The sequence below is a fragment of the Triticum dicoccoides genome, chromosome 4B (assembly GCF_002162155.2).
Source record: "Triticum dicoccoides isolate Atlit2015 ecotype Zavitan chromosome 4B, WEW_v2.0, whole genome shotgun sequence".
Classification (NCBI taxonomy): domain Eukaryota; kingdom Viridiplantae; phylum Streptophyta; class Magnoliopsida; order Poales; family Poaceae; genus Triticum; species Triticum dicoccoides.
In genome coordinates this window covers 144,658,735-144,671,138 of record NC_041387.1, presented here as the reverse complement: position 1 = coordinate 144,671,138, position 12,404 = coordinate 144,658,735, and the positions used below count along the sequence as shown (strand labels likewise).

At 47.3% G+C, this 12,404-nt stretch overlaps 1 protein-coding gene across 1 annotated transcript; it reads left to right on the top strand.

Moving 5' to 3' along the window:
• Positions 1-7,634: 7,634 nt before the first annotated feature.
• On the top strand, positions 7,635-11,293 carry LOC119295514. Its single transcript, XM_037573944.1, has 6 exons — positions 7,635-7,776; positions 8,418-8,606; positions 8,745-8,870; positions 9,060-9,251; positions 9,983-10,150; positions 10,557-11,293. The coding sequence occupies exons 1-6, from the start codon at positions 7,711-7,713 to the stop codon at positions 10,941-10,943; spliced, it is 1,128 nt and encodes a 375-aa protein (XP_037429841.1). The 5' UTR covers positions 7,635-7,710; the 3' UTR covers positions 10,944-11,293.
• Positions 11,294-12,404: the final 1,111 nt, after the last annotated feature.

The window sequence follows — 12,404 nt, the reverse complement described above, 5'->3', positions numbered from 1 at the left end:
GCTTAGCTGCAGTCCGAGCACTCGCCTAAGTTATCAAAATCCTACCGAGTGTAGAGCAACCCTCTCACTCAGGGGCTTAGCTGCAGTCCAAGCACTCGCCTAAGTTATCAAAATCCTACCGAGTGTAGAGCAACCCTCTCACTCGGGGGCTTAGCTGCAGTCCGAGCACTCGCCTAAGTTATCAAAATCCTACCGAGTGTAGAGCAACCCTCTCACTCGGAGGCTTAGCTGCAGTCCAAGCACTCGCCTAAGTTATCAAAATCCTGCCGAGTGAAGAGTAAACCTCTCACTCGGGGACTTAGCTGCAGCCCAGAGCTCGCCTAAGTGGACTGAAGAATAAGTCGATTGCAGTAAAGGCGCCTTGCTTTGAACCTGCAAAAGACATTTCGAGCCAAAGGCAATCATATTCAAGCACCAAATTCAAGTTTGAATCGATATCTAAAGGAACCGAGAGTGCTCAGGCGTTAAGCCTGTTAAGGTTTATCGGTTACAATTCCACTCGGCATACCGAGGCAAATTTAAAAGCGTCGAGCCAGAATAAGTTTTTTACCCCTCCTGTGGAGGGCTGGAAGGAGCAACGAATTCATCAAGGTCAATTCCGTCGGCGATCCGAGTGGCAGCTGCAAGGAAAGTTTCCATAAAGGACCTGAAGTCGTGCTTCTTGGTATTGGCCACCCGAAGGGCCGCCAACTTCTCTTCTCGTGCGTCCTTACAGTGGACTCGGGCAAGACACAGAGCAACATCTGCACCACACCGAGCCGAGGACTTCTTCCATTCCTGCACTCGACCAGGGATCGTGTTCAACCGGGCCATCAGCGATTCAAGGTCATTCTGAAGTGTCTCCTCAGGCCAAAGCGTCGAGTCGATGCGAGATGTGGCGGCCTTCAGCCTTGCGAGATAGTCCACGACAGCTGCAACACGGGACTCCAGTCGGAGAACATCCATGGCAACTTCATCGTTCACCGGAGAATTGACGGGGTCGAGGTTTGGCTCCAGCCGGCTAGTTTCTTCTTCAAAGTTTTGACAAAATTCTGCAAGGGTGATCACTAAGTCAAGGAGATGGTCGAATGGAAAAATCACAATTGGAAATGTCTGCCAAGCATAGAGGTTTACCTTCAAGCATAAGAAACAGCTTCTTGGCAAGTCCACTCAGGAAGGCCTCCAGATTAGTTTTCTTCCCAGTCAATTTGGCGACTTGGTCGGTCAGGGCAGCTTTATCAGTTTTCAGTCGACTGACCTCCTTGTTGGCAATCCCAAGAGCAGCTTTCAGATTGGTATTGTCTTGTTCGAGCTTGGTGACTGAAGCTAACTTCTCGTCAGCAAGCTTGATCTTCTCAGCTAGCTCAAGGTCTTTCTTCTGTTGGGCCTCCCTTACTTTACCTGCAAGTTACAGCAAGATCAGATTTTGAAACAAGCAAGGGGAAAAGCAGTCGTCAAGGTCTCACCAAACATACCTTCTGTCTCCTCCTTTGCCTTTGTCAGCTTCTCCTGAACCAGCTTCAAGCTCAGCTCGACTTGAGTATGCTTGTGTTCCAACTCTGAGTAGCGAGCCACAAGATCACAAGAGTTCTGCGAAGAACCAATCGACTAAATGTCAAATCTAATTCACTTCCGAGTGAAAAAGGGAAAAACTCACGTTTCTAAGACTACAGCCGAATACAAGCATTCGACCGTAGTCTCGGGGACTACACCCAGTGGGTGCACTCAGCGTGCCCCCACTAATCCTGTTGAAGACAAAGTCGACCAGTCGACCTCAAAAAAAAGATGTATTCTCTAAGACTGTGATCAACTGCAAGCAGTCGACCACAGTCTCGGGGACTACACCCAGTGGGTGCACTCAGCGTGCCCCCACCGGTTTGTGAAATCCAGTCGACATAGTCGACTGAAAGAAAAATTGACATCATAAAGCCTAAGGCCGACTGCCAGCAGTCGACCTTAGCCTTGGGGACTACACCCAGCGGGTGCACTCAGCGTGCCCCCGCTAATACGGAACTCAATCGACAACACCCACTGGGTGACTACTATAAATTCCGAAAAGGAAAAGTTTTTGGCAGCATATCCAACAGAACAAACGGTGGTCGACTGACCTGAACATTGCTTTGGAGGGCAGAACTGGCGTCATAAGCTGCCTGGCTCGCGTCCCGGATGGTCTTCAGCTGCTCCATCATGAGTCCCGCCTGGTGTATCGCCTCCTTCGCTGCGCCAGCTTGGTCCTCTGGGACGTGGTGCGTCGTGAAGAGGGAGGGCTGCTGAGCACTCGTCAGTGGATTCGCGAAGGACACCGTGTGTCGAGTGGTGTTCTCTTCCTCCACAGTCAGAATCTCAGGCGCCGTCACATCCTGAGGCACCTTACTGGCGGACGCTTTCCGACTCCTCCTGCGCTTCAGCGGCTCTTCATCCTCATCATCATCAGGAAGATTGATAACAGTATTGGGTGGAGCTGCGGAGAAGAATCAGGATCAGAGATCGCGAGTCAGTCGACTAAGAACGGCGTTAAGAATACAGTACCTGGGTTCGAAGTTGCTGCGTCCTCCATCTCGTGGTCATCAGCCCGGGCCGAGGTTTCAGAAGTAGCAGCACTGCAACTCCAAAGGATCAGTCGACTAACTTCAGCGTCGACCAGAGACAAAGTTCACACAAAATGAGAAGATTCAAACAACACGATTACCCTGATATGGTAGGGATGGACACCTTCATCTTCGGTAGGAGCTTGATCGGCTTCGACGAGGCCGCCCTGGGCTGTTTCGGCGCCTTTTCAGTCGGCACCGGAGAGACGGTCCGAGGGCGCTTGGTCGACTGAGTGGTGGTCGCAACCCCCTTACCACGTTCGGTTGAAGGGTCGTGGACAAGCTTCGACCGCCTTTCCGAGCGCGGTGGTACGACCTCCTCCTCCTCTTCCTCCTCGTCTTCAACGTCATCGTCATCACCGTCGTCATCATCATCGTCGTCGTCATCCCCTGCAACGTCTGAGTCCCACTCCTCCTCTTCCTGGCTCTCACCCCCGCTCGCCCCACCCTCCTCAGTCGGAGTTTGTGCCCCATTGGGCATCGAGTACAGCTCGGTGAGAGCCTAGCAGATATCAAGACAAGGATCAGTCGACCAGTCGGCAGGATAAACAGAAATGAATGCGACAAGAACGCAGTGGAGGGCAGAGCAAATGTACCTTGTTTGGATCGCTGTTGTGGTCGAGTGGAGGAATCCTTCTGGCTCCGCGTGGGTTGTCCTTGTTTCCGGTAACGGCTACCATCCATCTTTCCAGAGTGGCATCGTCGACTGCTTCTGGATGGACTCGAGTCTCGTCTTCGGTCCCACAGTACAACCACATGCAGTGGCTCCGGAACTGAAGGGGCTGGATGCGACGCCTGAGGAAGACCTCCAGGAGGTCCATGCCCGTCACTCCCTCCCGAACCAACTGCACCACGCGCTCCATCAACATCTTCACGTCAGCTTTCTCCTCCGGAATCAGCTTCAGAGGGGAGGGCTTGTTCACTCGGTCCATGGTAAACGGAGGGAGTCCACTCGACTGCCCTGACGTCGACTGGACCTGGCAGTAGAACCAAGTCGACTGCCAGCCTCTGACGGACTCAGGAAAGGTCATGGGCGGGAAGGTGCTCTTATTCCTCACCTGGATCCCCAGACCCCCACACATTTGGACGACTCGGGTTCTCTCATCACCTGGGCTCGCCTTCTTCACAGTCTGAGAGCGACACGTGAATATATGTTTGAACAAACCCCAGTGCGGTCGACAGCCCAAGAAACCCTCACACATGGACACGAATGCAGCAAGATAGGCAATGGAGTTTGGGGTAAAGTGGTGAAGCTGCGCTCCGAAGAAATTCAAGAAGCCACGGAAGAAAATACTCGGCGGCAAGGAAAACCCACGATCAACATGAGTGGCCAAAAGCACACACTCACCCTCTTCTGGCTGAGGCTGCCACTCCTTCCCCGGAAGCCTCGCAGCTCCGTGAGGGATCAAGCCCTCGTTGGCCATGTCGAGGAGGTCCTTCTCTGTGATGGTCGACTGGATCCAGTCTCCTTGGACCCAGCCCTTCGGCAGACGGGATCTGGACGAGGACCCTCCGCGGCTGGTGGATCTCCCCTTCGCCTTCTCCGACGCCGACGCCTTCTTTGCGCGCTCTAGCGCCGCCGTCTTCTCCTTGGCCATGGTCGCCGGCGAGATGCACGAAGGGAAGTGGTGCGGGGGCGAGAGCGAGCACGCTGGGCGGAGAAGAAGGAAGCAGAGAGAGGGAGAGAATGCTGAGGCGCAGCACAGAAATCCTCGCCGGGCACATTTATAAGGTCCCTTCCGAGTGGATGACAGGTGGGCCCGTCGATCTAATCATATCTGGGAACAGTTATGCAAACGGGATACGTGGCGAAAAAGGCGGCGCGGAGATCGAGGCGTCTATGCCCCGTTCCATCCGAACGCCGCGGTCCGCCCCGTTCGCGCGCGTCCCCAAATTTCGCATCCCACGGAATCCGCGAACAACAAATCAGTCTGTCAGATGCGGTGTTTCCGGCGATCCGTCGCTCGGAGATCGTCGAAGCCCGAAAGATCACTCGACGCAAAAATAGAATGGATCGAGTCGACTGAAGGCAAATTGCTCCCTGTCGACGAAGAGATTCTTTGGTCCAGGACAACGCACGACCAGGGCACAAAGGTTAATCGGAAACGACATCAACTTCTTCCTCACTCGAAGCCTCAATCCATTCGGGGGCTAATGATGGGGTTATGTACCTAGGGTAGGGTCATGGACCTGATCTAAGTACCTTACCCAAGGACACCCTTAGAAGAAGTCGCCTTCCAGTCGACCAACGAGGGACACACTCGACTGACTTGAAGGACTCGACCACGAAGACTCACTCGACCACCAGAAGGTCAAGAGGCACACTGCACTGCAACGGCCTGTAATCAAGTAGACTTTATGATAGTAAAGGCAGTTTATGTGGGGCGTTACCAGTAACGCCCCAGACTTAACTCACCTTAAACCCTCTCCTACGTGGGCTGGCTGGGGTCCTGGCGCACTCTATATAAGCCACCCCCCTCCACAGGCAGAAGGGTTCGGCACCTTGTAACTCATATACTCATAATCCACTCGACCGCCTCCGGGCTCCGAGACGTAGGGCTGTTACTTCCTCCGAGAAGGGCCTGAACTCGTACATCCTTTGTGCTTACAACCTCTCCATAGCTAGGACCTTGCCTCTCCATACCTACCCCCACTCTACTGTCAGGCTTAGAACCACGACACAAGGAGAATATAGTGGCCCTAGTGGCTTCTTGGGGAGCATTGTGCCTCCACACCACTCCAACGGAGACGTACTTCCCCTCAAAGGGAAGGAACTTCGGTAACACATCCTCGTGTTCACCAGCTCCACTTGTGTTGTATCATTTGCTTGCTTGTGTTGTTGTTGTTGCTAGCATCATATAGGTTGTTCACCTAGTTGCATATCTAGACAACCTATTTGTTGCTAAACCTAATTTGTTAAGAAAAGCTAAAAAATGGTTGTTGCCTATTCACCCCCTCTAGTCAACCATATTGATCCTTTCACCGGTTCCGATGGTTTAAGACATTTTTCCATGGGGGTAGGGTCTTTCTATCAACCCGGCTGGAGCGAGAGAAAAAAAATCTTAGCCTCAGTTCACTTGCTGAAGCAAGCGACTTATATATTGCCAAAGAAAGACACAACATCGATCATCATTGTCTGCCGTTAGTAAATACAAGGCAACTATAAACGCAATACGAACATAATCACTTGCAGACAATTCATGAAAAACATCCTTCAAATAGTTCACCTACATTCTCGGTTGCATTTGTTTTTTTCCTCTACAGACCATTCATAAAATATTTTGTTCATAAGTTGCTTGGCTTCTTTGCAGCAATTGGACTTTGCGCCAAGGGCGCAGTGGTTCATCTAGTTAAGAGAATTTGTGATGGGAGTTTAGTCTCAACGTGGATGAACAAGTGGATTCCCGAAACTATCTCTATGACACCGCTGCTCGAACTGGCGAACACCGTTGTTGATAAGGTCTCAGATCTAATTGATCCATATAATTGGATGTGGCGGTGTTCGTGATACTTTCATCGCACCTAATCCCGAGGCCATCCTCAATATTCCTATCAGGCTAGGCGGTGGTGAGGCTAGGCGTTTGAATGATCAGGCATCTACACTATAAAGTTGGCGTACCATGCCCTTGTGATTCAAAGAGTGTGTTGCTCATAAAGAAGGAACGATTAGCGAGACCCCAGAAATAATCAAGAGACGTGGATTGCCCTCTAAAAATTGAATGTTGTCCCAAAAGTGTAAGTCTTCTAGCGGAGAGTTCTTCGTGGAATTTTGCTAGATGAGCATACTCTCAATAGACATCATATTGTTGAGATCGTGATGCAAAATCTGTCTAGCTATGGGAGAAGATCTAAAGCATGCTTTGATTCATTGCTCTCATGCTCAGCACTTCTTGGAAGAAGCTCGGGATTGGTTTGGTCTTCGTCTTCCTAGACTCCACCCTCATTCATGGGTGAGGGACATTTTATGTGACCCTAGGTTTTTGAGCCGGGCCGCGAAAATATCCTCACCATCATGTGGACTATCCGACATTCTTGAAATTGGTCGAAACATTAAGGAGAAGGGTTGATCATGCAAACCCCATGCAGCGGACAAGTAGGCGATTACGCTCCTGGAATTAACTAGGAAGCTCTCTTCTGTTTTGCCTAGTTACGGCTAGCGACCTCTGGGGCACAACGTCATCAATATCACCACTTATGGGCACTAAATTTGTGCACAATCATGGTGGTGCTGGCGGGGTTGCATGTTTATCCTCTGCTCTTTCTTGGTGTTGAGTGCAAGCCATACATGGGCATCTTTGACCTGTTATTGCTGAAGCCTATTCACTTTTGGACAGTGTCATGTTTGCCATGTTGCGAGGATTTAAGCATGAAGGTTGATTGTCTAAATATGGTTACACTCTAAAACACTCGCTACAATTCTCGTTCAATTGTAGCTCCTTTCTTAGTTGAAATTAGAGAGTTAGCAAGTGATTTCTCTTTACTTGATATTCAACATATAAACAGGTCAGAAACATTCTGGCTCATTTCTGTGCAAAGCGTGTTTGCACTTTGAATGTGACTGAAATTTGGCATGATGAAACTCCTAGTGGCCAACCTTCTGGTTGATTATCCAGAGAACATCTTCATGTGGATAAAACTCTCTGAATTGTCAAAATAAAAACTAAAATTGTACTCCCTCCGTCCTAAAATTCTTGTCTAGTATCTAGACAAATCCAAGACAAGAATTTTGGAACGGAGGGAGTACATGATAAGTGCACATGTCAGGTACGAGCACATGACAATTCCAAACATTTTCAACGGTAAATTTAGTGACGTGAGGATAGCAGAAATTTACGGTCCGTTACTGAAAATTGTCATCCTTGCGTCATTGAGATGGCAACGAAAAATGTCAGGCGGGAGTGCCTGTCACTTATCATTTGTGAAACTAAAAACACTTCTCAGCAAAACTGACAAAGGGCAGCAAAGCTGACGAAGGGCGTTTGTGCCAGAGAGCACATGTGGGCCCATCTGTTGAATTTTGACAGGTTGGTCCAGCTTGGTGTCTCTCTCTAATCAAAGCAAGCAAGGGATCACCAAAAAGCTATAGCAGCTGTTCGCTTCTTCCTCTCCGCGTCCCTCCCACCTCCACCCACCCAGCCTCATCATGGCCTACCGCCGGAAGCAGCAGGGGCCCGTCGCCTCCGACGACCGCCGGACTCCCCAGCCCCAGGCAAGCACCCTCTCTCCCTCTCCTCCTCCCCCACCCGCCTTCTGTACCATCCAATCCCTCTGGTTATTACTGCCAATTTGCTTGCGCTTGCGCCTGTCTCGATCCGTCGGTCGAATACTTATATCGGGATCACATCGCGTCCAGTTCGCTACTACAGATGTACTCTCCGTTCGTCTGACACGAAATTTGTTGAGACGATGTGCGATAGTCACGGTCTCACGGATTGATGCAGGTTTTCCCTCTTGCTTACCTGGGGGGCATCTTGAACTAGCAGGTCAATTTGGTCCTGAATATGCCACCTCCTGGATGATCACTGTCTGATTCCAAACACATCACTGAGATAATTAGCAAGCTGTAGTGTTCCTCTGATGTGCGTTTCTATTGTTCAGTTCGAGGTGAAATTTAGCATGTCTGTATCACTTAGGATCACTGATATAAATGGCACGCTATAGCGTTCTGAGCAATGTCTCGCTAAATAAAATCAGTGTAAAATCGTTCGCTATAGCGAATTTTAAGGGATGTGCTATTTTGTCATAGCACGCTATTGCTTATTAGGATTGACAGATATTCTTCATGTACTCAAAAATGTTGTTCTACTTATATGGGTTGCTGTGTTGATTTGGTCTGCGGTGAATGATCAGAGTTCGGCTGCTTCGTCGTACAACTACACGTCGATGGATAGCATGCGTGAGCCTAAGGTTGGATTGTGGGGAGCTTTGGCAAGAAAGGCCAAGGGGATTCTCGACGAGGATGCTGCTGCTCACAAGTTCGATGACCATGGGAAAGTTCATAGTGCTACTCGCAAGCCCAACTCATCGGATGGAGCTCAGGTGAGACAGCAAATATAGGCAAAGCTGATTCCACATACATTGGTGAAACACGGTTGAAATGCAATCAGTAAACTTACTGTCCATGGCTGGTTCCTTAGCCAGGTGATTTACATTCTTCGTTACGTTTTCTTATTTCAGGCCCCTCAATCTCGTTGGTCATTCGACAGCTATGGAGGGACAGAAAGGAGCGAACCGCGGAAGAGGTCAGAGGCACTTGCCGCTTCTGTCAACCAGTTTGGTGGAAGAATCAGAAACGCCTTGGAAGTAAAGTTCTTTAGCATCATACAGCTCTGTTTATTTTATGATACCACCGACACAACTGACAACTCGTAATTGTAGCTTCATTTCGGACCTTTTTCTGTGTTGTCGTTGGGTACTTTACAGTACTCTTTTGGAAGTTCAGCATCCTGTTTGGTTTGTGCACTGACTTGTTTTCATCTCTATGTTTTACAGGAAGGTCTCATTATTGTTGATAATAAGACATCAAACATCATCGAGGAAACAAAGAAGATACAAATTAGAAGAAAGCCTAACAGTTCCAGTTTGCATATGCAGAATCCTGCTGCAGATGCATTCCCCCCTCCGAGTTTCACTCTGAATAAAGCTGAGGCAGCTCAGGAGACCCAGTTAAAAGCTTCTCGCGACGTAAGGTGCCATACGATTATAGATCAATTAGGAATATGCTTTCCCAAGCCCTTTATGGGAAAGCTACTAATCCTTTTACTTGACAAAAGCTTGCTTACACATGCTTATATTCCCAGTTCAGGGCCTCTTGGATCTTAGGAATGAAAAACCTAGGAATATGAAACATACAGGAACTATAAACTTCAAAACATAAGGAAATGCAGGAAAAATGCCCAGTACTATTCAAATGAGTAGGGAAAAGTGGTTGAAGTGGATGTTGAAATTCCTATGGAATTGGTGGTGTACGGAAGCAATCCATATGAATTCGATAGCGTCGTCCTTATGATCCAAAGGGCCTCTGTAGGAAAGTTCTACAGGATTGGAATCATTCAAAAACCCTATGAAATTATTACAATCCAAAGTGGCCCTCAACTTCTAGGATTAGATTTTCTAGTTCATTTAGTTTAAGCCAAAGGCAGCATTGCAACACTAAGTCTCTGTAGCACTAGATGAAACATATAGACATCTATGATCTATGCTGAAAGATATTAGTTTTTTATTTATTTTGAAAAATATTTATTTAAATTTCGTTTTTACTCCGTTCTTTGTTTTGGCTATCAATATGGTTCGAAATAACCCTGTGTACTTTTCACCATCCATTTAGACAGCAGTACTTGATATAATGAACATGGTTATTTGCTATTTATGTCCGTCCAATGGTGCTTCCTCTTACCCCTTACAAACTGTTTCAGGTTGCTAATGCGATGGCTGCTAAAGCAAAACTTGTACTTCGTGAACTAAAAACCGTTAAAGCGGACCTAGCCTTTGCGAAGCAGCGCTGCACTCAGCTAGAAGAAGAGAACAAAATGTTGCGTGAAACTAAGCAGAAAGGGGTCAAAATTGAAGAGGATGATGACCTGGTAATTTTTTTTCTTAGCCTAGTAAAAGTTTGGAGTTATATTGTTTGCACCAAAGTTAATAATCCTCATCCACTGCACAGTTGAACTGCTATATACTTCCCCCGTCCCATAATATAAGAGTGTTTTTGACACTAAACTAGCTAGTGTCAAAAACGCTCTTGTATTATGGGACGGAGGGAGTAGTTTTGTAGCATTCATTGCTCAGTAATCAGTAGTAATAATATGCTTTTTGTTACTATTTCTTTCTTTCAGCAATTGTGTGAACTCATAGTACATTTTGTTGTGGTTCAGATGAAAGTTGGCTATAGTTTTAGTTTAAAAGATAACCAATGAGTGATTGGAACTTCTATTGATGAGTATAGCTAGCCCTCTCAAAGTTATACTGAAATAGATCTTCTTGACACAGATCCGCATGCAACTGGAGACATTACTCGCCGAGAAATCAAGGCTGGCACAGGAGAACTCCATGTATGCCCGTGAAAATCGCTTCCTGCGTGAGATAGTAGATTTTCACCAGTTCGCCGCCCACAATGTCGTCTCCTTTGCTGATGGCAATATGAAAGACAGCAAGCTAGAAGAAGATACCAATCGCGCATACACTGAAAACATGTTTCCGGTGGTTGAAGCCTATTTAGCTCAGGAAGAAATATCTCCTGTCCCCTCGAGACTGGATTCTCCGATCCTCAGCCCAGGCGAGTCATCATCCCCAGTATCCATCATTTCTGTAGATAATGCTGCTAATTCGCTGAGGAACGCCTTGAAGCCAAATGAGTTGGTGCCTGACAAAGATTGATGTCTGCCGCTTCTACTCTGCTTGTTGGGGCTTGCAGTGGGTTTGGTTGTGAGTAGTGTGCATACAATTTTGTCCATTCTCTTGTCCATATCTGTTTGCAGTTGTAATAATTATTAGCAGGTTTCTGCTTTTGTGTAAGATAAAGAGTATACGGGCTGACATTTTATTCTTGTGTTGGTGAAGTTGGCTAGTGTTCAGCTGTTCATGTATAGGCAAAGTGTGTACAGTACTACAGTACAGTTTGGTTTTCATGCTTGTAGGGTTGGTGAAATGGATTGGTGTGAATAGGGAAATTACTCTGATGAAGAGTGGGTGTATACTGAGACTGATCAAGGTTCGTGTCTTTGTCATGTGCTTGGGCCCTCTGTAAGGTTACCTCCGGTGCCTTTATTTTACTAGATAATTGACTGTGCCTTGTAACAGGGTATAAATATTCTACTAGTATGTTAGCTAGTGGTTTACCCGACCATATTAATATGATTGTATAAATAATAATTTATTTGGTAAGAATTTATCGGCGTACCAAAGAAACCATAATTTTATTTGTAAGTCAATAAGAGGTGGGGCAGTTGAGGTGGTTTTCAGAAAAAGAAAAACTGATTAGAAAAATCATAGATGAAAGGAAAAAATCAAAACGGGAAGAGGGAGACGAGAACATATCTAAGATTGAAGGAATGACAAACTGAACGACGTAATGTCAGATTCTTTTTAAATAGGAGAGATTTTCTCTTTCCAACAAAAGCCCCTTTAACTTCTGTCCCATTTCATCCCACACGAAAACATTCTTTTCTTATTGCGCAGGGAAAAGTTCTTTAAATGTCTTCTCAATATAAGATTTCCACAAAAGGGAAATGTTTTTTTTTGGCGGGTGCACAAAAAGGAATGGTGACCATGTACAGTTTATGATAGTCCCCACGGTCTCTTCGCATCAATTTTTTTTTCTGAAATGAAAGGTAAAATACGTTCTACCTTATATATTTCAAAACAGACCGTAGCCCGGAGATCGTGGGTCCATTACATGAAGCTTATATTCTGCACCAAGGTGCATAGGCCATAAGCTGCCTATCGAACGGAAACAGAAGGAGGAAAAGAAAGAAAAGGAGTGGAAGAACAGGCACATCAGCAGCTTGAACTACATTATGCTTGTAAACTATGCAACCAAAGCAGGACGGTCTGTTTGTGGTCCGGGCTCCTTGCCCGATGGCTCCATAACTTGAGAAGATTTGATGCGTACAACCGTGTATACGTTGGAGACCAGATTTTGCCGTTGAACACCCTATCATTTCGGGCATGCCAAAGAGTGACAGCAGCAGCAACGACAAGGACATGCCAAGCAGCGGATGAAGGCCAGTGTGGCTGCGACAGGTGCATAAACTCCAGGAGATCAACAGAGCGTGAAGCAGAGTTCCCCAAACCGAACCTGTCCCAGAGTGTAGCGGCGAGAGAGCATCGCAAGATGAT